The 27,547-nt window shown below is 36.3% G+C and overlaps 2 protein-coding genes across 5 annotated transcripts in view; one reads left to right on the plus strand and one right to left on the minus strand.

Annotated features, from left to right (window-relative positions):
* FOXP2 (forkhead box P2) overlaps nucleotides 1-27,547 on the plus strand; it is a 1,127,785-nt gene that overhangs the window by 86,289 nt on the left and 1,013,949 nt on the right. The gene's annotated exons all lie outside the window — the stretch shown is intronic.
* Nucleotides 21,150-26,964, minus strand: GPR85 (G protein-coupled receptor 85). Of its 4 annotated transcripts, none has more exons than XM_054692574.1 (4): nucleotides 26,817-26,964; nucleotides 25,784-26,363; nucleotides 25,496-25,610; nucleotides 21,150-24,384 (listed from the first exon to the last, which is right to left on the minus strand). In XM_054692574.1, the coding sequence occupies exon 4, from the start codon at nucleotides 24,212-24,214 to the stop codon at nucleotides 23,102-23,104; it is 1,113 nt and encodes a 370-aa protein (XP_054548549.1). In that variant the 5' UTR covers nucleotides 24,215-24,384; nucleotides 25,496-25,610; nucleotides 25,784-26,363; nucleotides 26,817-26,964; the 3' UTR covers nucleotides 21,150-23,101. The 4 variants fall into 4 exon arrangements, with proteins under 4 accessions (XP_054548549.1, XP_054548548.1, XP_054548547.1 ...); XM_054692573.1 differs by having other exon boundaries at nucleotides 25,496-25,613; XM_054692572.1 differs by having other exon boundaries at nucleotides 25,496-25,637.

Here is a 27,547-nt window from a genome sequence, read left to right on the forward strand (position 1 = left end):
AACCTATTTGACAACAGCCATGGTAGATGTAACTGGTTAAGTTGAAATCATGCAGAATAGGGGCAGGTTCTTAATTTAATATGAATGGTGTCTTAAAAAAACAAGGAAATTTGGAGACAACACCATGTGAGTATGAAGGCAGATCACAAATGCCCAATATTACCGATAAACCTCCAGAAGTTAAGTGGAGAAATGTGCAACAGATTCTTCCTCCTCACAGTCTTCAGAGAAACCAACCCTGCACACATCTTGATCTTGAACTTCTAGTTTCCAAAACCATAAGATAATATATTTTTATTGTTTAAGTCTCTAGTCTGTGGTACTTTGTTACAATAGCCTTAGCAAATGAATACACCCACATTTCAGTTGCTCTTCCAGAACTAGTCTAAACTGAAAACCCTTTAATTAAAAATTATTACATTGCAGCTCTCTGCTATAATCTCCCAGCTCCCCTCATCTCAGCGATCTGCAGTGCCTCCTGCCTCCTCTGTTGCTTATGAAACATATATTTATTCCATTTCAACTCTGTCCCTATCTGCTCTACCCTACTGCTTCCCCGTCTCATCCTCTACTTGTTTCTTCCATTATGCCTTGCAAAAAACCTTTCCATCTTCTCCAAGTATCTCTTCTGCTTTTTTTTTTCACTTTAAATAAATACTTAATCCTAAGTATTGGCATAAACATACTTTGGAATTTATCATCAGACTTCACGCTCTGTAGCCAATATCTTGTCTCTGATTTTTTCCACAACCATTTTTTTCTCCGTCATGTTTGTTTTTTCTGTCCATCCCCTTATAATCTTCAAATCACAGATGTCTCATTCTTCTGCCAGGCCATTGATCCTGTACATAATCTTGCCTTCTTAACCATACTGATCTCTTGGTGCGTCTCTTCAGTATTTGCTAAAATTCTTTGTGGTCTTGACTTTCTGACAATTCCGTAACTAGTGACAAGTTACACTGCTCATTTCTCTGCTTCAGCTGTGTTGGACAAGTGACAAAATGGGTCCAATATCTATCATGCTATCTAATTTCAGTTTACTCATGGTGGCATTTTCATCATGATTTGTCTGTTCTATTCTCTCTAATCAAATTCACCTCAGATCTTGGTAAATCATCTTGTTTTTCACTTTGGTGAGGTTGAGTCATTACATTACATTATAGACTAAATATGAAATTCATTGCATTCCTTCCACTGAAAATCCCACTCCTTAAGGTCCTCATAATTGTCTATATAGTCAGTCAACACAAGCCTTCAAACGTGAACCCAAATTTACCTTACTGAGAATATTCTCTATTTATATCTTGGGCTATAGTTAAAAAAAAAAGTGCCATTCTTCGAATAGGCTTTAAAAGTTCCCAGATTCTTGCCTCTGCTAATATTTTATGCTCCTGAATGATGCTATTTTTCACTCCCCATCTTATTTGTATCAAAAAATTGACATCTTTCAAGGCACAGCTCAAATAATACCTCTCCATTAGCTATTTCTTATTCTCAGCTGGTAGTGATTTTCCTTTGTTTATGGGATACATTCAGTATTATGATAATTATTTTATTTTTATAGTGTATGTATTCACTTTTTATATTAATAGATTCTAAGTCATTTAAAACAGGTATGCAATCTTATTACTCTTTCTAGCACCTGTGTTTCCTGAATATAATAGATAAGAGGCAAAAAGTGTATAAATAATTCTAAAAATGATAAGTAATTATAGTCAGAAAAACTAGTTACATGTTTATTCACCCAAATACCTGGGAATATTTAAACATAGAAATCTCAGCATAGAGAAAACTAAAAAAAATAATTAAAAAAAAATCTCAGCATAGAAACCTCATTTTTTTCAAATGATAGATTGAAAGAAAGGTTGTAAAGATAAATCAGAAAACAGGCATCTTAGTTTCTCCATATGAAGGTGAGTAAGGCTGTGCAAAGCTGCCAAAACACCTTTTAGTATGTATGTCTGTGATAAATTTGTCAGATTTATGCTGAATACAATTTATTGTTTCACAGAGGATTTTCCAATATGGGTATTCTTTGCTTTTATCCTCTTGGCAATAAGCTAACTAACATTATCCTGAGAAATGCAAATACAAAATCAGAAGGATAAATTCTGTACTTCCCTGATCTGTAACTTCAGAAAAGCAACAATGCATAAAATGCTGCCATTCAGGCACACAAAAGGAGATTCATATCCAACATTCTGTGCTGCTTTCTAAAAAATCACAGCAGTGGGCACTGTAGTTAGTGCTTTAGTGCATTAATTAGACACATCTTTTCTGAGGTATGCCTAGGAATTGCTAGTGTGGCCTCTCTTCATTTAATTTTAGCTCCTTTTCTGTCTTCTAATCCTGCTATTTATAACTTTTGTCTTATTCTTGCTGCCTACTTGAGTTGAGAGATGGAACTAGAAGAACTATAAATAGGTTTGTTTGGATTGTAATACTTATTTTTTTATAGTTTTGAGCCATACATTGTTGACTTGATAAGACATTTTGTTCTTTGTGAATACAACATGTGCTTTTATTAGACAAAGCTAGAGTTAAAATCCAGTTCTACCATTTATCCCTAGTGACTTTGAGTAAATTTTTTAAGCTCTCATGTCTCAATTTACTTACCTTTAAAAAGGAGATAACATTTACTTTGCAGAGTAGTTGGGAGTTTTAAACAAAGTAGAATGTGTAAAACACATAGTACAGTGCCTGGCACATAGTTAATGTTTAAAAAATGGTGGGTTAATTATTCTATTTCTTTCTTTTTTAAAAAGATTTATTTATTTATGTATGCAAGAACTGGGGTGCAGGCCAGAGGTGTGGGGGGTGAGAGGATTCACCAGAGATAGAGTGGGGAACAGAACAGGCAGACTGGCTGAAGTACACTGCTGAGGGGAGCAGCGGGTGAGACAGGAGAGGTCTGCTGCACCATGTGGGTAGCTCCCTGCCTGGCTGGGGATCGAACTCGTGCTGCAGAGGCTGTGGATAGCTTCATAGTTCTGTGCTTAACCCCTTGCGCCACCAGGGAGGCCCAATTATTCTTTCTATTTAGGGAGACCTGATAATTTTTACTTAAGTACCACAAGCTACATTGGCCCTAAATTTTTATAATGCTAACAATTCAGGACTGTGAATCAAGTTTACCTCATGTCTTTTCCATCAGTCTGTCCTCCAACTTCAACTTTGGGAAAGCGCTTTCCTTGGCAAGGTGGAGATGAGTTCTTGAATTTCATGCACTACTGCAAGTAGGTGGGGAAGGGACTAAATACTGTCATGGAATTCTCATATGACTTGACCGTATTCCACTGTTTTGTTTTGTTTTTCTGGTTTCTTTCTCTCCAGGGTATGACTATATTTGCCAGACACAGCAACAATGTCTGCTGTGAGCGCTGGACAAAGCAGAGAAAACTTCTCTAACAGAAAAGTCTTCGTTCAGCACAGGCTTGGGCATTTGGTTAATTAAACATATTCCTGGTACTATTTTTATTAGAATGAATATGCAGTGTTTTCCGTCCAGTCTTTTCAATTATGAAGATTCCTCATAATATGTATATAGCCACAGTTACTTTTTATCAAAAAAATTAATTGGTCATTATTTTATAGATTTAGTAGTTTGTAATGTATATTTAGGTGCCTCCAATCAAATGATCATTTCCAGTTTTGCTTTTGAGGGTTTATTTATATATTTTTGAAAATATTCATTTAGCATGACATTGGATTTCAAATTTTGGTCTTTTGATATTAAACTATAAAAACTGGTAGAATTGCCTTATTTCCTGCCCAGAATTATAATGCTCTTTATGTAACCTGTTTTGAAGAACAGAGGGCAAAAATTAGTTTTATGGAATTTGTGGTTTGCTTTTTAGAATTAAATATTGCTAACTAGTTATAGCAAAATCTACTGATTCCATTCATGGTGAGCCTATGAACAGAGAGTATAAAATTTGTTTTAGATAAGAGTCAGTGAATTAGTACTATGAGTGGAGCCAGGTTGGCAACCTTTGAATGGTGCCAGATGGACATGGGGGATTTTATTTTTTTATTTTAATGAACAAAATAGGGAAGCAGGTGCTACAGGACTACTCTCAGGGTTCTGGGGAGAATTTGGCTTCTGGTTACATTTTAGCACTATTCTTCATTTTTAAACAGCTAAAGACTAGGGATTGAAGGACAGAGATGAGTGGTTACCAGCTGGGAATCCTGTGATATGAATTATTACCTTAACTATGACTGTTATATAGCTCTATTCACAATCAGGCTTTCAATACTCAAATACTTAGTGTATTAGAGTTGTTAGAATCAATTTGTTTAACATCCTGTATCTCAGAACTGAAAGGAATCTTAGCAATCCTCTGTTCCAACACCTTATTTTTATAGATTTTTATAAAGAGGCCAAGAGAAAGGAGGAACTTTTTCCAATGTTACATAGATAATTTGTGGGACACCCACAACCCAACTCCAAGTCATGAGTTTACATTTATCATTCTTGCCATCACCCTGTATTGCTAAGCTCTTAGCAAGATGAATAACAATATCATCTGCTTTCCCCCACAGTATGAACTTGTGAAACAAAGGAATTACCTGGGCATTGGTGCTTTTGCATTGAGATAGCACGTTCCTTATTTGGTATATTGTCCCTATGAGTTTCCACATAGATTTTCTTCTTTGGCGATTAGCATATTAGAAAGGAAAAATATTTGGTGCCTAATTTAAATCTTTAATTAACAGTCATTATTATTTTAAATATAATTCAATTGCATTGCAAACACTGGAAAAGACAATTAATGCAAGCTGAGAGGGAGAGAAAAACCCATCACAATCATAACAGTGCTGATCTCTTTTAGCTCATTTCATGGTGTGGATATTTTTCCAGAGTAATTCTGAGTTTTTTGGTATATGCTTGTATCCATGTAATGTAAGGAAATGCTCTCTATATTGCTTGAAAATTCTGTCTCATTATAGCAGTGAAAATTCTGTTTCATTACAATATTGCAGGAAGATTAAGATATAGGATATGAAATTCACAGAAAGAGAAATATGCATGGATGTGGAACTGTGTCTTGGTTTATAGCCAGAACTTGTTAAACAAACTTTAGTTGATTAAGATGATTGTACAATGTTTTCTCCACATCCTTTCTTTCCCTTTTCTTTTTTCTATCAGCAGTCACTCATTCCTGGCTCGGTATTTAGCCTGTCTTGTTCTCAACTCTGCATCCCTGGAACCATTTGGTCCTCTGGACAGGCTCTACTCCCATCCCCTTTTCTTTTCTTTATAGGCCTCTCCCCTCAACCCATCCACCTGACTTTCCCGTTCTAGGATCAGTCATGGCGAGAGCTGACTACAGGAAGGAGAAGCCCTTCACTACTTGCTTGTGCTTAGAGACTGTGCTCCAATTCACCCTTGTTAGTTGTGTGGCTCTAATCAAGGACTCTTGTTTTGGTAAAGACAAAATTTTAGAACATGGATTACAATAAAGAGATCAACATTTGGACTTTGGAGACAGGCAGACTTAGGTTTAACTACAGCTCTTACTACCTGTTTCATATTAGGTAAGGTACTTTTTCTTTTTAAACTTGTAGGGGAGCCTAAATGAGAGAATGAACACCATTAATCTGTCAGAGAGTAAGCACCAATATACACTGTTCATTATGTGAGAGCTTGAGGAGTAACAACTTGGGCTTTGGTAGCACATATACGTATATTTGAATCCTGATAATATCCATCACTAGCAAGTATTTTCAGAGTCTATTTTCTTACCTACCACAATGGAATGAATAATCATGTCTACTACACAGTGCATTTAGTGAGATAATAGCTCAAAATCACTAGACATACCAGACGGTATATTTGGATAACTAGTGTAAGTAAGCATATTTATACCGCACTGTATTGCCTCCCTCTGACTTCTTCACTGCCATAGTCAGTTTTTCCATCAGAATGGGTAACTTTCTTGTGGACCTCTCAGAAGCTGCATATATACCCAGAGAATTGGAGCAAGTCTGCCGTCACTTATCCATCCATTTATTTTTTCATTCAACAGTGATATGTTATTGATTATTGCTATCCTTTCTTTGACCTTTGTGTTGGGCTTTCTCCCAAAACTGACAGCTAAATCTGACCTCTCACAAGGAAACCTTAATGTCAAGTCTCCAGTAATCCCTAGTCCTTCCTGTCCTGCCATGATTACTAAAGCCATATCCCATGACCACTGACCCTTGAGTTTGTTCTCTCCAATTGTTCCTGACTGACTCTACTTTAATCTGGAACATTTTGCTTTTAAACTTGTGTTCAGTTCCTTATCTCTCTGAAATGTACTTCTTTCTTATTTCATTCTTTCAATCTAGGTTCTTGTACCACCCAACATGAAAATGAACTAAGTTAATGAACTATTCTGATCTGATGGGAAAAAGTTAGAGTATATTAATTCAACTGATAAATTCTGAAGCCTTCCAAGTGCCACGCACAGTAATAGCTTTTATGAAAATCAATGGTGAATTAGATGGATGTGATATTTGTCTCCATGGATCTTACAGTCAAGAGGAGAAGGTGAAGACATAAATAGACAATTAAAATGTGGTATACTGAAAACTTTTGTGGCAGGGTTATCAATATGATATGAACATAATCCAGACTTAAAGGGTTAGTGAAGGCCTCTTGGGAGGAGAAATATCTTAGCCAAGAGTAAGAGATAGTTGGAAGTTAGTGTCTCAGACCCAAGCAAGTACAAAAGCTCTGAGTAAAGAGAAAGATTTGTTTATGGTAATGGGAAACATTCAGCATGACTGGAGATTGGTATGAAATCAGGGATGGAAAATAGATTAGGTGGTAGATGTAGTTAGTGCCCAAGTTACAAGTGGCTTTGTAAGCTATATCAAGGAATTTAGACTTTATCCTAAGAACATTAGGGAGCCGTTTAAGGGTTTTAAATAGGGCAAAGACATAATCAAGTTTGGTTTTAGAAAACTCATTTTGACAGAAGTACAGAAAATGGTCTGGAAGGAGGGCCCACCAATTAGAAGGTATTCTCCAAAAACTCCAGCTCCCTTTAGGGTAGCAGGCTCCCAACAGTTGTCAACATTACAATTTTATCTCTTACCTACAATAGTTCTACTTTCTATATCAGGATCAATAACATACCATGTTGCTAGAGATGACTGATTTAGCTTCAAGTCCCTTATAAAGTTGTTACTATTTCCAACTACTTACATTTTCTTGAGTTTTCATTGAATACTGTTAATTTCTACTGCTCTTTGGTTCCTATAACCATAAGTAAAATAATAACTGGCTTCCATTTCCCATGTCCTCATAGGATCTGCATCTAGATATGTTCCATATTCCATCCACCTAATTTTTTATTTTAGTCATTCTCTACCTATATCCTTAAAGTAGCAAAGTAACATGATTATCTTTTTTCTTAACACCAAAAGTATTTTGTCTTTTTATAGTTTGTATAACTTTCAGGATATATAATATATTTTTTTCAATCTATTTTCAATCCCTGTTTACATTCCATTTTCTTGTTTTGTTGGATATTTCCCACTACCATGAACATATACACACATACATAGTCACATATATCTTCATATAAATCCACATACATATATCCAAGCATTGTATATGCATGTACGGATATACATATCTACATACTATATATACAGATATATAATATATATGTAATTATACATGTATATATATTGGCTTACATATACCTATATTGTTGAAATTTCCTTTTCCGTTATGTCTGTAGGGTAGATCATTTACATATATTTAGAATTTTCATAATTTCTTTTAAACCAAAATTTCATCATTACAGTCTTAAAAAAGCAGTTGAAACAGTGAAAAAAACTGAGTGTCAGAGATGAAAGAATGTCTCAGAGAATGATGAAACTGAGGTCCAGAAAGATTAGATGATATTTGATGGTCACTCAGTAGGTTATCAGCAGTACCACAATTAGAATTCAGGTCTTCTGACTCTTAGAACTGCACTTTTGGCCATGAGACTTAGAAAGAAATATTATGGTTATTTCAACTGATAACATAGAAACTGGGAAACATAAATACTTTCAGAGCAGGCTTTCAGTGAGGCCAACAAAACACTTCCTGTTCCCCAGAAATTTCACTCTACCCAATGACTTTGTAATTCCTTTTATTTTGCTGAAACAATGTGATGTGCTATAATAAGAATCCAATCTGTTGTGATATTATTGCCTAGGAATATTCATCAGATTCATAAGCTTAGATGCCATTAGGTCCTTCCTCTTCAGAGTCGTTTAGACTCCACTCATCCCTGATGTGGCATTTATGCCTTAGAAATGCCTTTATGTTTCCATAAACTTAAAACAGCTGTTTGTGTTATTCATCCCACAGTACCATTTACTTCATCAGCAGGAATCACAACCTTTGTTTTGTGTTTTCTACTACTTAGGTTGGTGCATGACATTGAGTCATTGGGCTACTGAGGGCAGAATAGGGTGAACAACCTTGGATTTATGGCCTCTGATCTGCCCTTCTGTGGACATCCATTCACATATGGATTTATTAAAATACCTTCTAACACAATCACCTTGAAAATCTTAATTCCTTTCTACAAAGGGGAAGCAACTAACAATTTTAAGTCTGTGTGATGATGAGCACAGATAAATAGGAAATGACACTTTTTTAAAGTAAATTCAGTGTTACTGGATCTAAATTTCTCAGGATAATAAATATCACTAAAAGTTTTGAAATTATATAGGAATTCAAAGTGAAAGCAATACAAATCCCTGCAAAATAGAAGCATGCATTTTAAAATGCAGAATCTAGGGAAATGTCTATATTGGTCACAGTGATTAAAAACAGTTATTTGAATCTCTTGACCCAGAAAGTATTTCTTTTTATTGGTGAGGTTTTTGGCTTTGGCATGATGGAGTTAGGCTGGTATTAGCCTTTAGCACATTTATGGAAGGATGGCAGGTGAATTGTGAAGTAGAGAGAATAGAGAGGTAGAGCTAGCCCTAGAGAAAGAACACATCTTTATACATGTCTTCTGTTTTCCAAAAAAAAAAAAAACAGTTTCTCCCACATCTTACTCCTATTGTGGAGTAATGAAAACTTACTTGACTATCCAAGAGGACTGAAGCTACTAGGACTGGATCACTGTTAATCTGTTAGGTCCATAATGTTGTGCCATAATACTATTCTCAGTGAACCCTTTTCTGCCCCAGGTATGTTTGGCTCATAGGTTTGTCCAGCACTGCCTGTGTTTATGGAAAATGTAGCTTCAGGAATAGAAATTTCTAAGCTTAGAAAGAATTTGTGCTGTCCTTTATTTTGGGGGCACCTTTCCTAGCAATTTAAAAACCAATACTAACCAAGTCAATAATAATACATTTCCTTCCAACTAAGTATAGAATATACCAAATCATAGAGCCTTGATAGATGAATATTCTTGTTACATTGCTGAAACTTGACTCCTACCAGGGAACCTGGGGAACTGGCCAACAAAGTGACTTCACTGACTCACTGCACAAAATCATATACCCACCTGTTGGAGACCACTTTGAGCTTGGAAGTGAATGGTGTCTTTCTGTAGCAGTGTCTGTTATCTGCAAAATTTCAACCTTATGATATAATGAAATTAAATCCCAGAATATGGTCCTGTTTGGTAGAATGGAGTATTTGCTTCCTGATTTGGGAGACAAATCTGTCTGAATCTGTGAGATGATTTTGTTTTCTTTAATCATTAAAATTTGAGTGTGACAGATTTATGGTCAACTAATCTTTGACAAAGGAGCAAAGACTATGCATTGGAGCAAAGAAAGTTTGTTCAATAAATGGTGCTGGGAAAACTGGGTCGCTACATGCAAAAGAATGAAGCTTGACCACTACCTCACACCATACACAAAAATCAACTCAAAATGGATTAAAAAACTAGACATAAGACCTGAAACCATAAAATATATAGAAGGAAATATAGGCGAAACACTACGTGATTTGCACATCAAAGACATCTTTACAGATACATCACCCAAAGCAGTGATAGTGAAGGCAAAGATAAACAACTGGGATTACATCAAATTAAAGAGCTTCTGCACAGCAAAAGAGACAATAACAAAAACAAAGAGAAACCCCACTGACTGGGAGAACATTTTTGCACCCAACACTAATGATAAAGGACTGATCACAAAAATCTGCAAAGAGCTGATGAGACTCAACAACAACAAAGAAAATAACCCAGTCAAAAAATGGGCAGAAGAGCTAAAAAGAAACTTCTCTGAAGAGGAAATGCAAATGGCCAACAGGCATATGAAAAAATGTTCAACATCACTTGTAATCAGGGAAATGCAAATCAAAACTACCATGAGATACCATTTTACACCAGTGAGAATGGCACATATTAAAAAAACTAGCAACAACAAATGTTGGCGAGGTTGTGGAGAAAAAGGAACTCTCCTGCACTGTTGGTGGGAGTGCAAACTGGTCCAACCACTATGGAGAGCTGTGTGGAGATTTCTGGACCTACTACACATAGAGCTTCCATATGATCCAGCAATTCCACTCCTAGGTATTTACCCAAAGGACACAGAAACATCCATTCCAAAGAGCACCTGCACACCTATGTTTATAGCAGCACTGTTTACAATAGCTAAGCTTTGGAAACAGCCCAAATGCCCAAAAATAGATGACTGGATCAAGAAGATGTGGTACATATATACCATGAAATATTACTCAGCATTCAAAAAAGATAAACACATGCAATTTGCAGCAACATGGATGGAGCTGGAAGGGATCATGGTCAGTGAAATAAGCCAAAAAGAAAAAGAAAAATACTGGATGGTCTCACTCATAGCAGGAATCTAGAAAACTTAAATAAGGGACCAGGAAAATGAATAACTATAAGAGAGTGAAAATCAAAATCAACAAAAAACTATGAACCAGAGACACTTTTTGGGGGATGGGGGGCAGGAGGGGAGAGATTGGGGTCAGAATGGGGGGGTTGCAATTGTATGGGGAATATAAAAATAAAATTTATTATAAAAAAATAAATAAAATTTGAGTGTGAAAACCTTAATTATGGCAATACTTTTTAAGTAGTAACATTCTTTTTGGAGTTGAGATAATCAGCTATCCAGATTATCAAAGTATGCATATTGGCTATTACATATTTACAAAAATTTCTATATGAAGCAAATATTGTGTCTGTTTTAGTCACTGTTTTGAAGCATGGTAGGTGTTGCATAAGTAGTTGTTGAGTAAATGAATGAATACTCTTGAAAGTTATTTCACTGTTATTAAACAATCTTCTTTATCCTCTCTTCCTCAGAATAACCACAAACCTATTTCAGTTAGTTGGATAGTCATTACTTTTAGTTTTTTGGGTTTAGTAAAATAAAGGGTTAGTATTATTTGTCCTTGAGTCTTACGATAATTTATCTCTCAGGAGAACCTTTGAACTGAAGGATTTAGTTGAGAAATAGAGAAAAGGAATTATGTGGATGTAAAACCAATTTTTTCTTTTTCTTTTAAGTAGTTGCAAAATCAAGAAATTTATCACTGATAAATACCCAGAGTGTTTGTATCTCTAACAGACTTATGATATTTCAAGGCTTTCTTACTCCTCTTTCCAATTGACACCCAAATTGTCCCCATTTATTTTTATTTAAAAAAACTATGTTCATGATAACAGTAATTTAATAAGTGCCCTCATATGCCAAACTCAAGAGCATTTATGTTGTTCTTAAGAACGTATTATGGATTTGAAATGAAACTAAATAAGTTTAAAGTATACTTGAATGTACATTAAATATTCAGTTGCTATTAGAAGGTTAATATTAATATGTAAAAATGGAATGAAAAATTATATGATTATATTCTTAATGGCATTTCAGAAGGATTTTTCAATCATTACATTTCAATCACCTGATAAAAATTGGGTTACACGAAAATACATTTTACAAGTTAATTTTAATTATTAGGGAAAATATACCAATGTTAAGACAATATTTATTTATACTTGTAAGCCTAAATCTTGTTCCTAGCCTTGTTCTTAGTCATTTAAATGTAGTCTTTTAAAGTGCATTTAAAAATAAGTTCCATTATAGTTTAACTGATTTCTAAGTGATGATGTTTTCTGTAAGTTGTGATGAGTGACCTATTAGGTAAATCCTTACAGACACATAGATTAAGAGATATCACTCATTAATATAATGTGGCCACCTTTAAATACTGTCCAACGTGAAGAATGTTCCAAAATAAAAATATTTTTAAAAGTTTGAATATATTGCTTCAATATTGCTTAGTATGTTTATACTAAAATTGTGGAGCTTTTTAAAATAAAATATCATACACATATCCTTTCTGATTATGCAGGCCATTTTCCTGAAACTGATCACAAGGTGGCCAAGTGAGAAAGTGTGACTAGTTCAAAATTTATCATTTCTGAAGAAAACTTTAAAGTTCATTTGCTGCTATAAGAGTAGTAGCATGTTCATTTACAAAGGTGAAGGTAGGATTATCCTGATTTTGATTATAGATTTTCTCTCTTTATCTCTGATGTTTTGGAAATGACATTTGCATTAACATCTGAACCTGAACAAGAGTAAGAACATTCCTAGTAAAAAAAGTTATCCAGGGGACATAATTTCTAAAATTAGTATTATTGCTCTTCTGTTTTTATGTGTAAATAATATTTCTACTTGTTAAGCATGTATTTAGCACCTAAGGAAAGGTAGACTAATTTATGGGGATAAAAAAATTATAGCTGACAACCCATGAGCTTGCAGTTTTATGAGAGAAATTTGAAGCTATTGGAGAACACCATTCTATCTTGTAAGACTACATACAGTTTACAAATAACCTAGGCATGCCCAAAGCTAAAAAATTAATGTGGGTCACAGTGATCAAAGATGAAATTTGAGTTGGATAGCCTGGGAGAGTGGAAGAAATGTGTTGGGGAGGGGTGTGTGTGTTTGTGTGTGTGTGTGTGTCTTTATGCGGCATTGATGGGGAATGGAAAATAGAAATGAGAGAGTTGTGTCACAAAAGGCCTTTATAGTGGTGTTTAAATTTGATCACATGTGAAAAATAGACACTTAAGTTTCTTGAACCTTGGGGTCAAATTCTAAACCACTTAAAATATTGGCTGCATCCTATTTTCCTATTACTTTCAAGCTTTATAACTCTCCTACTGTTTTTTTTTTTTTTTTTCCTAGTGTCACTGGTTCCCATCACTTAAACAAACTTACCTTCCCTCATTTCTTATGTGATTTCTTTTTGGTGATGTGCTGCTTCATCCTGGCTTCTGCTACTAAAATGATTTAATGTATTTGACCATATTTCTCTGTCTTTTGCCATAGAGAAACATCCAAGGGGGATGTTGAGTCTGCAGATTCCTTTACATTTCTCCTCTGTTCATTATGATGAACATTCTGTAACGGACCATGATTATTAATATAAGTATAGTTTCAGCTGGCTATAAGTAGAATAGTTCTTGTTTGAATATTTATGAGGATCTATTTTGTTATGTACATAAAATTTAAGTTGATCCTAAAATTATAACAGCAAATATTCCTCAGCAAAACACAACACAGTAAAAGGTATCTTTTTTCCCTCAATTTTTCTTTCCGAAGATGACAGTTTTTCATGTCTATGATGGAAATACAAAACAGTAGAGCTTTGGCACTGCAGAAAATGCTCAAGACTTTCCAGGCATAACAAATAATAGCACCACAGAGAAAAACACAGTTGTTTCTGCATCAGGGAACTGAGTAGCATCATATCTAAAAGCATTGATGCAATAATTGTACAGAATTTCCAACATACTGTGGCTGTATCAGGACCATGTAAAAGTGAAAATATTTGTTTCCTTGAATTATGAATTCTCGGATGTATGAATATTTTGCCATGCTACCTATCAAAATATTTATTAGTAACTAAAAAGTTACTACCTTGATAATAATTCTGTTTTTTCCTCCTCATTGACTTCAGGGTCAATAAATCAGTAGGCTTGAGATATGTGTGTGCGTTTTACATTAGCTAATCATTTTATTTCTATTAATAAGAAAGTATAAATTAAATAATGTACCACTAATTATAGTCATCTAAGTCTAAACCCTTGATGTGATTAAAGTAATAGGGAAACCCTTATACTGAGTTGAATTTGAAAGCCAATATCTTCATGGATATAAGGCATAGCAAACTGTAAAATGAAAACTAGAATTGTGTTTATCTTGTAAGTCTCTAAGACTAAAACCTCTGACAATATCTGATTCAACTTAATGATGTATTAAGCACCCAACAACTCCTTATATACAGTCAGTGTTAAACAAAATTCTGCCCAAAGGTGGATCATTCTGTAATCGCAAATTAGAGGCACTATAATAGCTTTCTAAATTTTATGTTTCATATATTTGAAACAGAAACTTGAAACAAGTTTAGTGCCCTCTTTAAAAAATCTATGAATTATTTATAATTGAGAATAGAACATAAACAGGAATAACAGGCACAAATATCCATAATTTGGTCATTTGAAATGGAAGCAGAGCATCAAGTCTGTCTGATTAAAATTAAAAGTGCTGTTATGAAGTTAGCACATGAATAAAGCAGAAGCCCAGGGAAAGAATATTTTAATGTGCTCTAGATATGCTCTGGCATTGATATCAACAAGCTGGGGTCAGCTTGGGCCCACAGCTGCTTAGGTAGGAACCTCGTTAGTCGAAATACTGTAAATAGGCGGTGACTCTAGGTGGACCAAAATTAGCTGTGGGAACTATATTTGTTATAAATAACCATGTCATTAGTTTATAGTTATAAATAACCATGTCATTTGTCCTGTGTCTATTGATGACTCAGAATGACATGCCATTGATTTTTTCCAAACTGGAGAAATTTTAGAGATCAACTCCTTCATTTTATAGTTGAGGGAACTAAGAGGTCAAGTATATCGACAATGACCTGTAGTTATTCAGCAGCTCAGCTCCTGACACCCAGGCTGGCACCCTTTTCCACACGACACAGGATAATTAAATAGAAACTAAATTTACTGAGACCACAAATATCACTCAACTCAAGTGGAGGATGGCAGCAGCTGTCATGTAGAAGATGAATCACCTTGGTACAATGACTGGTAATATAAGAGGTTAAATTTAGGGCCTCCCTGTGATGCTGTCTGCAGCCTCTGCAGCATGGGTTCAATTGCTGGTTGGCCAGGGAGAATCCCACATGGTGCTGCAGACCTCTCCTGTCACGCCCGCTGCTCCCCTTAGCAGTGCTTTTGGTCCGTCTGCCTGTTCTGCTCCCCTTTCTCTGGTGGATATCACCCTTTCATGCCTCTGGCCTATACCCCAGCTATTGTATAAATAAAAACTTAAAAAAAAAGTTAGGGACTCCCTGGTAGCCTATGCATTAAGTCTCAGCACTATCACTGTGTCGGCCTGAGTTCAATTCCTGGCCAGGGAGCTAACCCATGTATGGTACAGCCCACCTCTCCTGTCTTGCCCACTGCTCCCTTTAGCAGTATATTTCAGTGTATCTGCCTGTTCTGCTTCTCACTCTGTCTCTGGTGATCCTCTCACCCACCATACCCCAGTTCGTGTATGCATAAATAAGTAAATCTTTTTTTTTAAGAGGTCAAATTTAAGAACTGAAGCTAAATTCATATGAATGTAGGGGGTCCAAAACGGCAGGAAAACAACTTTTGACATGCAATGATGATGGCTACGTGTATAAACAACTGACCACAAATCAATAGTTAGAAAAGTGTGAGGACCACGTGATGCATGAATACCATGTCAACAGGACTCATGAGGTAATTTTGCCATTATATTCTCCATTAATCATCCTTTACTATGCATAGGCATGAATGCTAGAGTTTTAGAAGGCTTTAGAGAGATTTCAAGTAAGAAAGTAAATATCAGTAGTTGTGATATAGTTGGGAATCGTGATCCTAAAGGGTGGACCTTTAAAGGGACAGAAAACAGACTCCATGGAAGGATATTTCTCAGCCTATGATAATCATCCATCTTGCATCTCTGCTTTACATAGAATGTGACAAAACTGATTTAGGGTAGAAGAATATGAACCAGATCAAAGTAAGACTCTCCACATGGTGTGGGTTATGTAGCCCACTTTTAAAATTTGAGAGATGAGAGAAATGTCCTTCTAAAAAGTCATTTGAAAAATCAGATGGAATCTCCTATTTCTGTGGTAATATGATCCTACATGAAAGTGAAGAGGGTTATTAGGCAACAGCTATTATTCTTTGTTCTCTTTAGCTTCTCAGTGGGAGAACAGCAAGGTGGAGCTCTAGTCTGAAGGTTGCAGCTGTTCCTGCTCAGTCACCTCAGCTCCCATTAGTCTCTAACCTTCTTCAGTTATTTGCTGTAGTTATCAACAGCAGCAGCAGCAGCAGCAGCAACAATAACCAACATTTACTGAATGTTCACTCTGGGCCAGGTTCTGTACTAAATGTTTTTCATGCATGTTTTGCCTATTACTAACGTGTGCAAGTTACTTAGCTTCTCTGTGCTTCAGTTTCTTCATTTGTAAAGTATGAGTAATAATAGCCATTACCTCTTGTGATAACCAAATATATATAAAGAGTCAATATATAAAGAGTGTTTAGACTTAGGCACAAACTACTTCATAAATAATAGTTATTATCTCATTTAATTTTCAAAGGAAATGTTTAGAAGTAGTGATACTTATCCCCCCATTTATAAACAAATTGACACTCAAATTGTTTAATTTGTTCAATATCACAGAGCTAGCAAGGAACAACACAGGGTCTGAAACCTCCAAGTCTTTTGCTTTGTAGCCTCTATGCTATGTCTGGCCCTCCCCTTTCATGGACCTAAGCTCCGGCCATGCTATATTAAACTCTAATTAGTTCATTTGTATGTTGAACACATCATAAGTTTTCACATCTTTTGCCTTTTGTCCATTTTATCATTTCCTCTGTCTGAAATGACTTTCCCAACTTTTTCACACAGATGAAATTAAAATTATTCTCCAAGACTGAGTTCAGCTGCCACCTTTTCTATCTCACCTTTCTCCCATCTTCACAGAGTTAATTGCTTGTCTGTGTTTCTTTAACACTTATCTCACATATCTCTCTTACAGCATTTATCACATTGTCTCATAATTTGTTTGTCTGTGCTGCTAGATGGTGAACTAAGAGAGAGTCAGTAAAAAGTAAAATTTATTTAAGATGCTAGATGCTTCTAAGGGATTCAAAAAGTTGTACTCATTGAATCCATTCAATAATCCCAGATGTATGTACTATTATAGTCTCTTTTTTTATTTATGAGTCACGGAAAGGTTAAGTCATTTGTTTAAGATCACAATGTAGTAGGTACACAATAAATGATTGCTGCATTAAATTATATTTAGGTAAAAATGCTTACAAAAATGATCAAACATTCCTCTTTTTTTCCAGTGGGGAAAATGAGATCTCTCAATTCAACATTGTTTTTGATGCAGGAGAAAAGATAATACTCCTCTTATCTATTTAGTAATTTTCTCTCTCATAAACTTATGGAAATAAACAGCTAATTAACTTTAGTTAGTTGAAACTCAATTATCGATTCAGCTTTAAAAATTTCAGTATTGGGCCTCCTTGGTGGCAAAGGGGTTAAAGTCTCAGCACTGTCAAGCTATCTCTAGCCACTGCAGCATGAGTTCATTCCCAGCCAGGGAACTAACCCACATGGTGCAGCAGACCTCTCCTGTCTCTTCTGCTCCCCTCTCTGTCTCTGGTGAATCCTCTAACCCCCACCTCTCACCCCACCCCCACACCTCTGGCCAAGAACCCAGTTCTTGTAAGCATAAATATGTAAAAATAAATCTTAAAATAATTGTAGTATTATAATCACTTTACCCCCATGATATAACTAATGCCTTACTTCCTCACTTCATGATCTTGAATGTCCATATAAGATAAAGGTGATTTTGTTATCTGTTTTAAAATTCCATAAACCAGGACACACATCACAATGTCAGTTTTAATATTTGTGTCAAGAATCTATTATTTTTCACATACAGAGAAAAGAAAAAAAGAAGTTTCGGTTTCCAAGTCAGGCTCAAAAACCCTTCTCTCTCTGAGAATGTTGTCCCATGACTCCAGAGGGGGTTAGGGGTTGACTGTGAACGCTAGGTGTGAATAATACCAAACCCCAAACAACCTATCACTTCTTTGAGACCTTTTTCTACAATAGCTCAGAGGGAAACACATTCTCTTTGCTTTTCTCCAAGGCCTTTCAGGGCTCCGCTGTCTATTAACTGTCTGATCTGGTGGGAGGAAAACTGGCTTTAAAAGCCTTTTAATCCAGAGGGTCTGAGCAGTTAATGGACATCATCCCTTTGGCAAAAGGAAATGATATCAGAACTCTGTCTTCATTTTAAAAACCAAGTCTTACATAATCTTTTTATGAAGTTAAAGCCTCTTGGTTAAGGAGTCAAAAAAATCTTCCTTCCATTGCTCCTATTCTTAATATGCCTTTAATTTACTTGACAATTTGGACTAATGGTAAAACAATCCAGTCATTTGTAACGGATATCTTTTTTTTTTTAAGCACTATGCGGACTAATTATAAACTTGTATCTCACAATGGAACAATCTATCATTTTAATATAGTTAAAAAAAATGTTTCTGAGGGATTTGGGAAAGTCACAGAACACTAGCATGCCCAGAGTGGATAGCAATAAAAAATGTCAGTAATAAACAATTGTCTTAGTAGACCCTGCAATTTCCATTCAAAATATTTATAAAGAATATTAGCAAACATGAAAGTGATTTTTGCATCTAAAATGTGCAAAGGTTTTGAAATCATAAATAACCCACAACTCTGATAATCATCTACCTTTAATTGTTTAGTCAGAATTTAGAACATCATCATTTATCATCTATCTTTTCTTTTTAATAGGAAATTGATATAAGCCGAGTTTTTTGGACAACAATACATTCTGCTAAGTTTAGGATAAAGAATGGAGCAAAGTAAATTTATCTAGTGGTGAACACACAAAAGTAAAGAGTTTGGCTTCTGTTTGCAACTATCCTATAGTAGTCCCCGTTGCAACACCACTCACCATTGCATGGCTTAGTTGAGAAGGTATCTGTCTCTATAATTATAAATATGTTTCATTGTATTTGCAAAGAAATAAATTTTGGAGGCCAAACAAACTTTCCTGGTGGTAGGAATTAGGAAGTTTTGTTATATCTCTTATAATAGGCAATAAACATGAAAGTTACGCTTTAGTAATAACAGATGCTCATCCTGTGTGACAAGTTATATACATCTTTGCTTAAGCACCATGAGAGCCCCTCTGATAGTGGAAACCAAAACGCACACAACTCCTTCTTTTGATTGTACTTTACTCAGGCCTTGTCATGCTAAGTTGCAGGGAGGTTTGAGTTTTGAAAGAAAAGACCTCTCCATGTCTCCTGCAGGAGTTGAAATATCTCTCAAGAGGAAGCAGACACTCAGGACACAGGGGGAGCTTTGACAGTCACTCTTATTTTGTCAATAGCATTAACAACATAGGAACTCAGTGTTCTAAAACACAATATGGTGATTCATCTAAATGAAGGATGGGCAAAAGGTGCCTTATACTTTGGAAAAAATAGGGGAATTTCCTCAGAGTTGATGGAGTATGATATATAAGAGTTCAAAGATCACTGGGAAAAGATAGAAGATAAGGCACTAAAGGAAAAATGGAGAACAGTTCATTTAAGGTCATTAATATCAAGTCCACCTTAAAAATATTTATTATCATAATGCTAATAATTCATTGCTACTACACATTTGTTTGTCTTTCCCACTAGACTAAGGAAGCAAGAGAGACTGTTCTGCCTTGCTTTCTACTGTGTTCCTAGCACCAAGTGCATCACCCAACACAGCTTTTGTTGAATGGATGAATAAATGAATAAACAATTCAGGAAACATTCATAAACGTAGAGGCAAATGGGAAAGTGACCCTATCTGTGTATTAATAAAGAAAAATCAGTTAACTTCTATAAAAAATGCTGGTGTTGAAATCCAACTGGTTAACATTTGAAGAAGATAATTCAGTCAACAAGTTTTCCTGCAAATAATTTTTAATCTAGTAACTATGGTTTCTTAATTTCAATGGGACCTCTGTGGGTAGTGGGCAATTTACTCACCTCCTCTGTCTCAGTTATTATCTGCTTGGGATTCCACAATCACAGATTGAATGCCTAGCACCCATCAGGCATCTCAAAAATCCACTGTGTACAAAAGGAACCAAATAAAATAATAAAACACATCCATACACACACACCACCACTGTTAAAGACTGCTCAGCTCAGATGTAATTAGTCCAAGAGGGACACATTATTATTGATAATGGGTCTTTCTCACAGGGAACTTGGACTCCCTAGTGGGAAAGTATTTTTATGGGTTGAAGATAGGTAACATTTTCAAGTTGAATTAGCTACCAACTGTTTTTAAATATTGGGTATTGGAATGCATGCCAAAATAGATCTTGTGGTCATTAAGACACTGAAGCAGCCTTTATTTTACGTGATTCTTAATATTACTCATTGACTTTACACATGGCATTTATTATTAGAGATATATCTCACCCACTGTTTGCCCCTTGACATGCAAATTACTAATTAGTCAGGAGTAGACATAAATGAAACCTGCAACAGTTCAGCATTATTCACTGATCCCTGGGCTGATCACTTATCTGTTGTTTCATATAACTAAGTGGAGTCAGGCAATCTTATTTGGTTGTTGCTCTTGACTCCTCAATCCCTATTCTCAGTTTTCTTTTCTATGTAGTGGAGCTTAGTGTTGGTAAAGCCCTGGCTTCTCTAGCCTCATGATCATTGCTGAATTTTGCATTCATTAATAGTGGTATTTGTACATGAAAGCAAAGTTCTCTATATAATCATAGTAGTTATGTCTCATTGTAAAATTTTTGGAAACATAATCTTATCAGAATATCTTTTGACAACATTTTCTTTATTGTATTTAGAATAATGATTTTAGTACCAACAAGAGGCCTTTCTTGGTAAATTCAACTTGCTGTTGTGCATTTAACTTTGTCTCAGATTGAATCAACTTCAGGATAAAGTAAAAATAAGGTCAAACAGAGTGCTCACTAAATCATGACCTGAGTTCTCTTTACATGAGCAAAACTGAATAGTTATATAGATCATTGAAAATTTTCAGTGGTTTATTTTTCTACATTTAGATTTATGTTGATATTCTTTTTACAGAAATACTGTAGCATGAATGAATTCTGCTTGTTGGATTCTTAACCTTGTTTTTCAAGTACCAAAAAAAAAAAAAAAAAATCCCAAAACAAAACCCAAACAAACAAAAACAATGGGAAACTAGCAAAAACAATGAAAAACAAACAAAAACAGCAGCAACTTTTTTGCTTTTGCCATAATATTATTGTAAACTATTCTTCTTACAATGTATTTAGATCCCCAAATTTCAACCATTCCCCAAATAAAAATGTGATATTTATATCAAAATTCTAACCCAACCAACTAAGCAGGTATACATCTCTAAATAGTATTGGCTTGTAAGAATAAATAAGGGATTATTATGATAAATTATCAAATAATGCTTTTGCAAATATTATTTGTCAGCTTTATATGTCCTATCATTCGTGCATTTCCAATTCCAGTATATAGTAGCTACAAAAATAAAATAAAATAAAAAGTAACAAAGTCAGTCTTCTTAATTTGTGCTTGCTTCCCAGGTCAAAAAAAATTGTTAAGGGCTAAAAATATAAAATTTATTGCAAGAAAGTAACAGGCTACACGGGTAAATTTTGGCAAATGCAACTTTATATTGAAATTCACACATCTGTATCTTAAAGAATGAGACTCACAGACTCTAATGTATTTCTAAAATACCAGAAATCATAGTATAAGCTTTCACAAGTTAAAACTGAAATAATTTAAACAACCAATACACTGAATGTGCAGAAAGTATAAACAAGACTGTGCCTTCGGTAGAATAAATGCTTCACAAATTGTGCAGGATGTCATACTAAGGCTGTGGTCTCCCCTTGACAGCTGATTCAAAATATAAACATACTATCAGCTGCCTGCTCCTTAGAACACACTAAAATGGGTGGCACACCTCAGAAAAAAATCTCATTATCTCAGTGATGTGCACCTTAATTTTCAAACCATGTGAGGAAAAAGGAAAAAGAGTATTAAACGATCGTTCATGCACTTCCAGATGCATGACCATGACCAAGTACTGATTCTGTTTCCCATGACTATTTGTTCCATTGCTAAGTAAGATGAAAGATACTAGATAACCCTTTAAGGCAACATGTGTTTATTCTGCATTATTAGAACTGCTCAATTGTGACAAGTTGGTGCCATTAATGTTGCCTCCCAGACCAATACCTAGCATTTTTAAAATATAAAGGAATTGGAAAACTTTATACCAAATCAACAAAAACCACATAATACAGGTCAATGCTAGCAATTTCACTAGTAAGGAAAGTGGTATTTAGAATAGTAATGTATTAATACAAAAAAAAAAAAGTAAACTCTAATTCGAACCAATGTACTGCTTTGGAATGCTCCCTAAAACAAGGCGGTTTTTAAAGTGTGATCATCCAATAATTCATGGCACGTCTTTAGTGGATTACAGTACTTTAAGTCCCCAAATATTTTAGTCTTTGCAAAACAATAATAGTATGAAATGTTTTAAAGTCCTCAAACGTCTAAAATTAGTTTTTATCAGCACATTTACCTCATGTCAACTTAATTTATTAAGATGTCCAATGCTAATTGGTTTTTTTGATGTTTTTTCATAAGTAGTGATATACACAGCATTTAGCACTGATACTTAGCACCTGCTACTTTCATTATCTAGTTTTCAACCACATAAAGAAACTTAGGGCAGTGGTTCAGTCCTTTCTTAATTACAAACCTTCGCCGGCAATCAGCAGGATCACTCTGAGATTTAAAATAGGATTATAGGTGAACTATTGCAAAGACTGCAGAATGTTGCCCAAATCCTTATAACTGCTGATCCCTTTCTTGATTTTCTTCTCAAGATATGGCTACAGGCCACAATTGCTTAGCAGAGAAGGTTAGTGTTTCAACAAGGCTAAAGATTTACAGATGCTCCTTCATATAACACAGTAAGGTTCCCTTGGTAACCTGGATTTTCTGCAGTAAAGAAGGGTTGTGCTGAAACAGCGCCTCAGCTCCCTGTTAGAGAAAATGCAGACAAAAGGATTGATTCCTGCTTGGGCAAAACTCATCCAGACAGCGGCTGTAAGAAATCCCCCTGGTACTACAGGCCCTCTTGCAAAGACTCTCCAATAACAGGCCACCAGGTAGGGGCCCCACAAGGTTAGGAAGAGAAAAGTCATTATATAGAACATTCTGCTGATTCTTTTCTCCATTTTGAACTCGTCTAAGACCAGTAGCCTTCTTCTGCCCGTGGTGTTTGCATTTTGCCTGATTCCCAGCAAGGTGGGTGGTGTGGGACCCCTTCCAAATCCCGCTAGCCAATTGGCAGCTGCCTGGCCACTGGCTCCAGGACCATGAAAAGTCCAGTTCTGGCTGACTGCTGCTACAAACTGGACTGGCTTCATTTTCCTTCGATCGTGGACAAAAAATATCAGCTTGAGGTAGACAAGCTGTGTGGCTAGGAGGATGAGGGCAAGAAGCAGCATAAATCCTAAGGAATCATTAGCCCTGAAGGAGCGGTGTTGGAAGGTGCATTGATCTTCCTCCCTAATGAATGAGTAAGTGCCCACATCTAAAACTGGGGGGAATGCCATGGCCACAGACAGAGTCCACACCATGCAGATCACAGCCAAACACGTCCAAAAGGTCAGCCTTTTTGTATAGAAGCGGTGATGAGCAATAGCTAAGTATCTGGTGACACTGATGCAGAAGAGCATGAAAGCAGTGTGGAAACAGGACAAAACCCCCAGAAAGGCAATCACTTTGCAAGTCAAAGTCCCATAAGTCCAGGTAGAGCCATTTTTGACAGAGTTGAATACAAATGGGAAACAAATTGCAGATCTGAGGATATCTGAACAGCAAAGATCCAACAGGAAGTAGTAAGGTGCTCTATGCAAGGTCTTATCTTTCACTAGCAAAATGGAGATCAGAAGGTTGCCCACCACGCTGACTCCTATTATGAAACCCAAGGAAGTCAGTTTCAGAAAGGCTGTTAGAGGAGAGAGATTTTGCAAAATGTTGTCAGCTGCATGGCTATAGTTCGCCATAGATGGATGGAGGATAAAGATACAGCCTCAGTCAAGTCTCATGATCTAGATATAAGAACAAGGAAAAAATAGATCTATACATTTTACTGAAAATGTAATCCACAAAGAGAATTGATCTGATCTGCAGTCATGCTTCCTCTTTTCTTCCATTTGATTTGCCATCAGAATATCTGGAAAAAAAAAAGAGCTATCAGTTTCTAAGTTAACAAGCAATGATGTCAGGCAGTGCTAACATAAAGCTGTTCATTTATGGGTTAGCAAATAAAGTTTTAATTTTGAATGCTATTTTTTGATGTAGTAAGGATTTTTTTGCTTGAGATTTTAAAGAATTGTCTTGTTTAGTTTTCTGAGCTAGAGGAATTAAAAAATGTCCATATTTTAGAGAACACACATTTGATTGGTACCTTTAGGGCAGAAGGAATAAAATGATCCACAATCATAAAATATGCCAGTTCATGATTAATCACTACTGTTGCAATGGAATCTACAAGATCACTAATCAGAGACAGAGAGACTACATACATTTATTTGAGGTCTGTTAGTATATGTCAGGGCTTTACAGGCAGCTTCTCTGATGATATGGATCCAAAGAACCCTTGCAAAATGTCTTTTAACTCAAGTGCCACTATTCATACTGCATATCATAAGAAGAGTATTTGTTGATTCACCTTATAGCATATATTCAACATTAGATTTCAAAATCAATGGGAACTTGGCCCAGGACTTGATGAGACTTAATCTTTTGTCTTTTCCTCCCCACAATAGCCCCCATTTTTGTCAAGTCTTTTCTCTATTAAGCTTACATGAACATTAAAAATGGTTAATGTAAATATTGGCCAGGGAAACAAACCCAGAGGAATAATGCACTTCCATTTGTAAATCTTGGCTGCCTGGATTCAATGAATTTAATAAGAACCTGTATTTCTTGGGCAATTAAGCCTTTCCCGTTTACACTGATAATCTTTGTTGCAAATCCCAAGTGGCTTCATTTTAAAACAAAATGCACATTGTCTCCTAGGTGCCCGAGAGTCACAACAGGGAAATTGGCTTCCTCTGTTATTCCCACGAAGCATGTTTCCTTTGCCACTTCTCACTTGCCCAGAATGTGGTGATGGGAGCCCAGACAAAACTGCGTCCGATGATTTTAATTTCCCCACCGGTACATCTCCGGGTAAATACCGATAGCATCATGCAACATTACGAAACCTGAAATCCGCCACCCCTAGATTTATAATGGGGGGTGGAGGAGGGGGGAGGGGGAGAGAGACATGCATTACATACGCGAAGATGGGGTGAGAGATTGCTTCTGTGCTGCAAGGGAACTGTTCCCGGTGATTCGCAGTCTGATATTCCTCAGCCTTGCAAAGCTTTCCAGAAATGGAGCTCTCAATAAGCCCTACTGAAGATGCATTGTCTGAATGTACTTCCATTATGCAGTTTATTGTTTAAAAAAAAAAAAAAAAAAAAAAAAAAAAACCTCAGGGAGGGCTCTTTCCTGGTGAACCTGCAGTTTCATCAACACGGTGCGTCCCCTTCCCCCCAAACTTAACCGAGAGTATATCCTCCTACCTGTTGGTGTTGGATATCCCGACAGACTATAGCTTCTTCTTTCTATAAATTGCTGATTTTTTTTTTTGCCTTAGTGCCTTGACTGAGCATCCAGGCAGGGCTCGGCGGCGCCTGCGCGCTGGAGCCTCCTTGAGCTCCAGCCGCGTCCTCCCCTGTCGCAGCGGCACGGTCTCCCCCAGTAACGCAGGGGCCGCGGCGGGGAGGGCGGCTTCAGCCTCTGTAGAGCCAAACGAATCCCCGACCCGTCTCCAGATCTGGCTGGGTTTATTGATTGCTCTGTTCGGTTGAACTGACAAATGAGGCTATTGTCCCCTGGGGCTGCTTCTGAACTTTTCCCTCCTCGCTTTTGAAGTGGGTGCTCGGAAAGGCTGGTTCAGGACCTCAGGCCCACCCTCTTCCCTTAGGGCAGTGCACGGAGAAGCCGGGGTGCAAGGCATCCGACCCCTCCTCAGTTTCCCGGAACCTTCGCCTCCTGCCAACATTTTCTTCCTTTCTCTCTTAGGATGGTCCACAGCATTGGGAGCTTTTTATGTTTCTTCCTTAATGATTTTCCCAGCTGACCTTTGCATTTGCTTCTTAGCTGGGGAGCAAAATAAATAGGGAAAGAAAAAAAAAATAGAAGTGCAGTCAGGAAAAATCTTGTCAATGGAAAGAAGGGAAAGCAAGAAAGCAGGTTGGGGCAACCCTGCCTTTGTTAGTCATTTATTCTCTAACGCACTCAAATATGTGTTGAGTAAGGAGCAGGCTTAAGAATGCGTTAAGTTTAGAAGACAACTGCAAAATGATTTACATCCATTATACTTTAACGATTGTGACTAATGAATCAGGCTTTAAATTTTTTTAATGACTGTTTCTCTCATTCCAAACTCACAGAGCAACAGTCTTTTCTTTTTCCTTTTTGCAAGGACGGTTGACCAATAGATTGGTAACCTCAAAGCAGTTGTGTAGGTGAGTTTCCTCCTGCCCCCCACCCCCACCCCTTTGTTATTACGGAAGAAAAATACTAGGAATATAACGAATTCTTAAAACTTACACCTGTCCAAAAGGTCCGATGATATCACAAGACACCACATTGCCTGACACCTGGGTGCTTAGGGACGCCTCTGGAATCATGCATTTCCTCATTTTACCCTTTCGGAGGAGTTTTGTTTGTGGGGGGTGGTATAAGATTTTGAACGACAACTCCCACCTCCAAAAAAAAAAAAAAAAAAAAAGCAGACGTGCTTTCATTAATTCCCAATGTAAAACGTCTGCTTCTCCTCCTGTATGCTTATTGCTTTATAATAATCTGTTAATGAAACAGAAAAAATAAAGATCTTCTCTACAGTAATAATTTGATCTCCAGACAGCAGTAAAATACCTCATTGCTAGGTGGTGAGATTGTGACATTCGGAGGAACTCAAGCCAATCAGCATACAGATAATATGGGTTAATTTGCATATTGCATTTCTATTGGACACACCGAGGTAAAGCTTTCTCTGTTTAAAGCCTAAAAGTGAATATTTCACTGTCATGATGTCACAGTCATTACACAAAGCCCTATGTTGGTAACACTGAAATGATATTACCTTTCACTAATATGTTTTTGGATGTCCTACACCCATTAAAAATAGATAATAATTTATTGTTTGTTAAGGAATATACAAAAGGCACCTAACATTGGCATTTCCTTGACCTAGAGAAATTAATCCTGCAGCAGTACTGGAAGTAACTTTAGGGCATTTCCATTCCAAGGAGACATACCACTTTTTTGAAAAACAAATT

Source organism: Talpa occidentalis, unplaced genomic scaffold (genome assembly GCF_014898055.3).
Source record: "Talpa occidentalis isolate TD23 unplaced genomic scaffold, MPIMG_talOcc4v2.1, whole genome shotgun sequence".
Taxonomy (NCBI): Eukaryota; Metazoa; Chordata; class Mammalia; order Eulipotyphla; family Talpidae; genus Talpa; species Talpa occidentalis.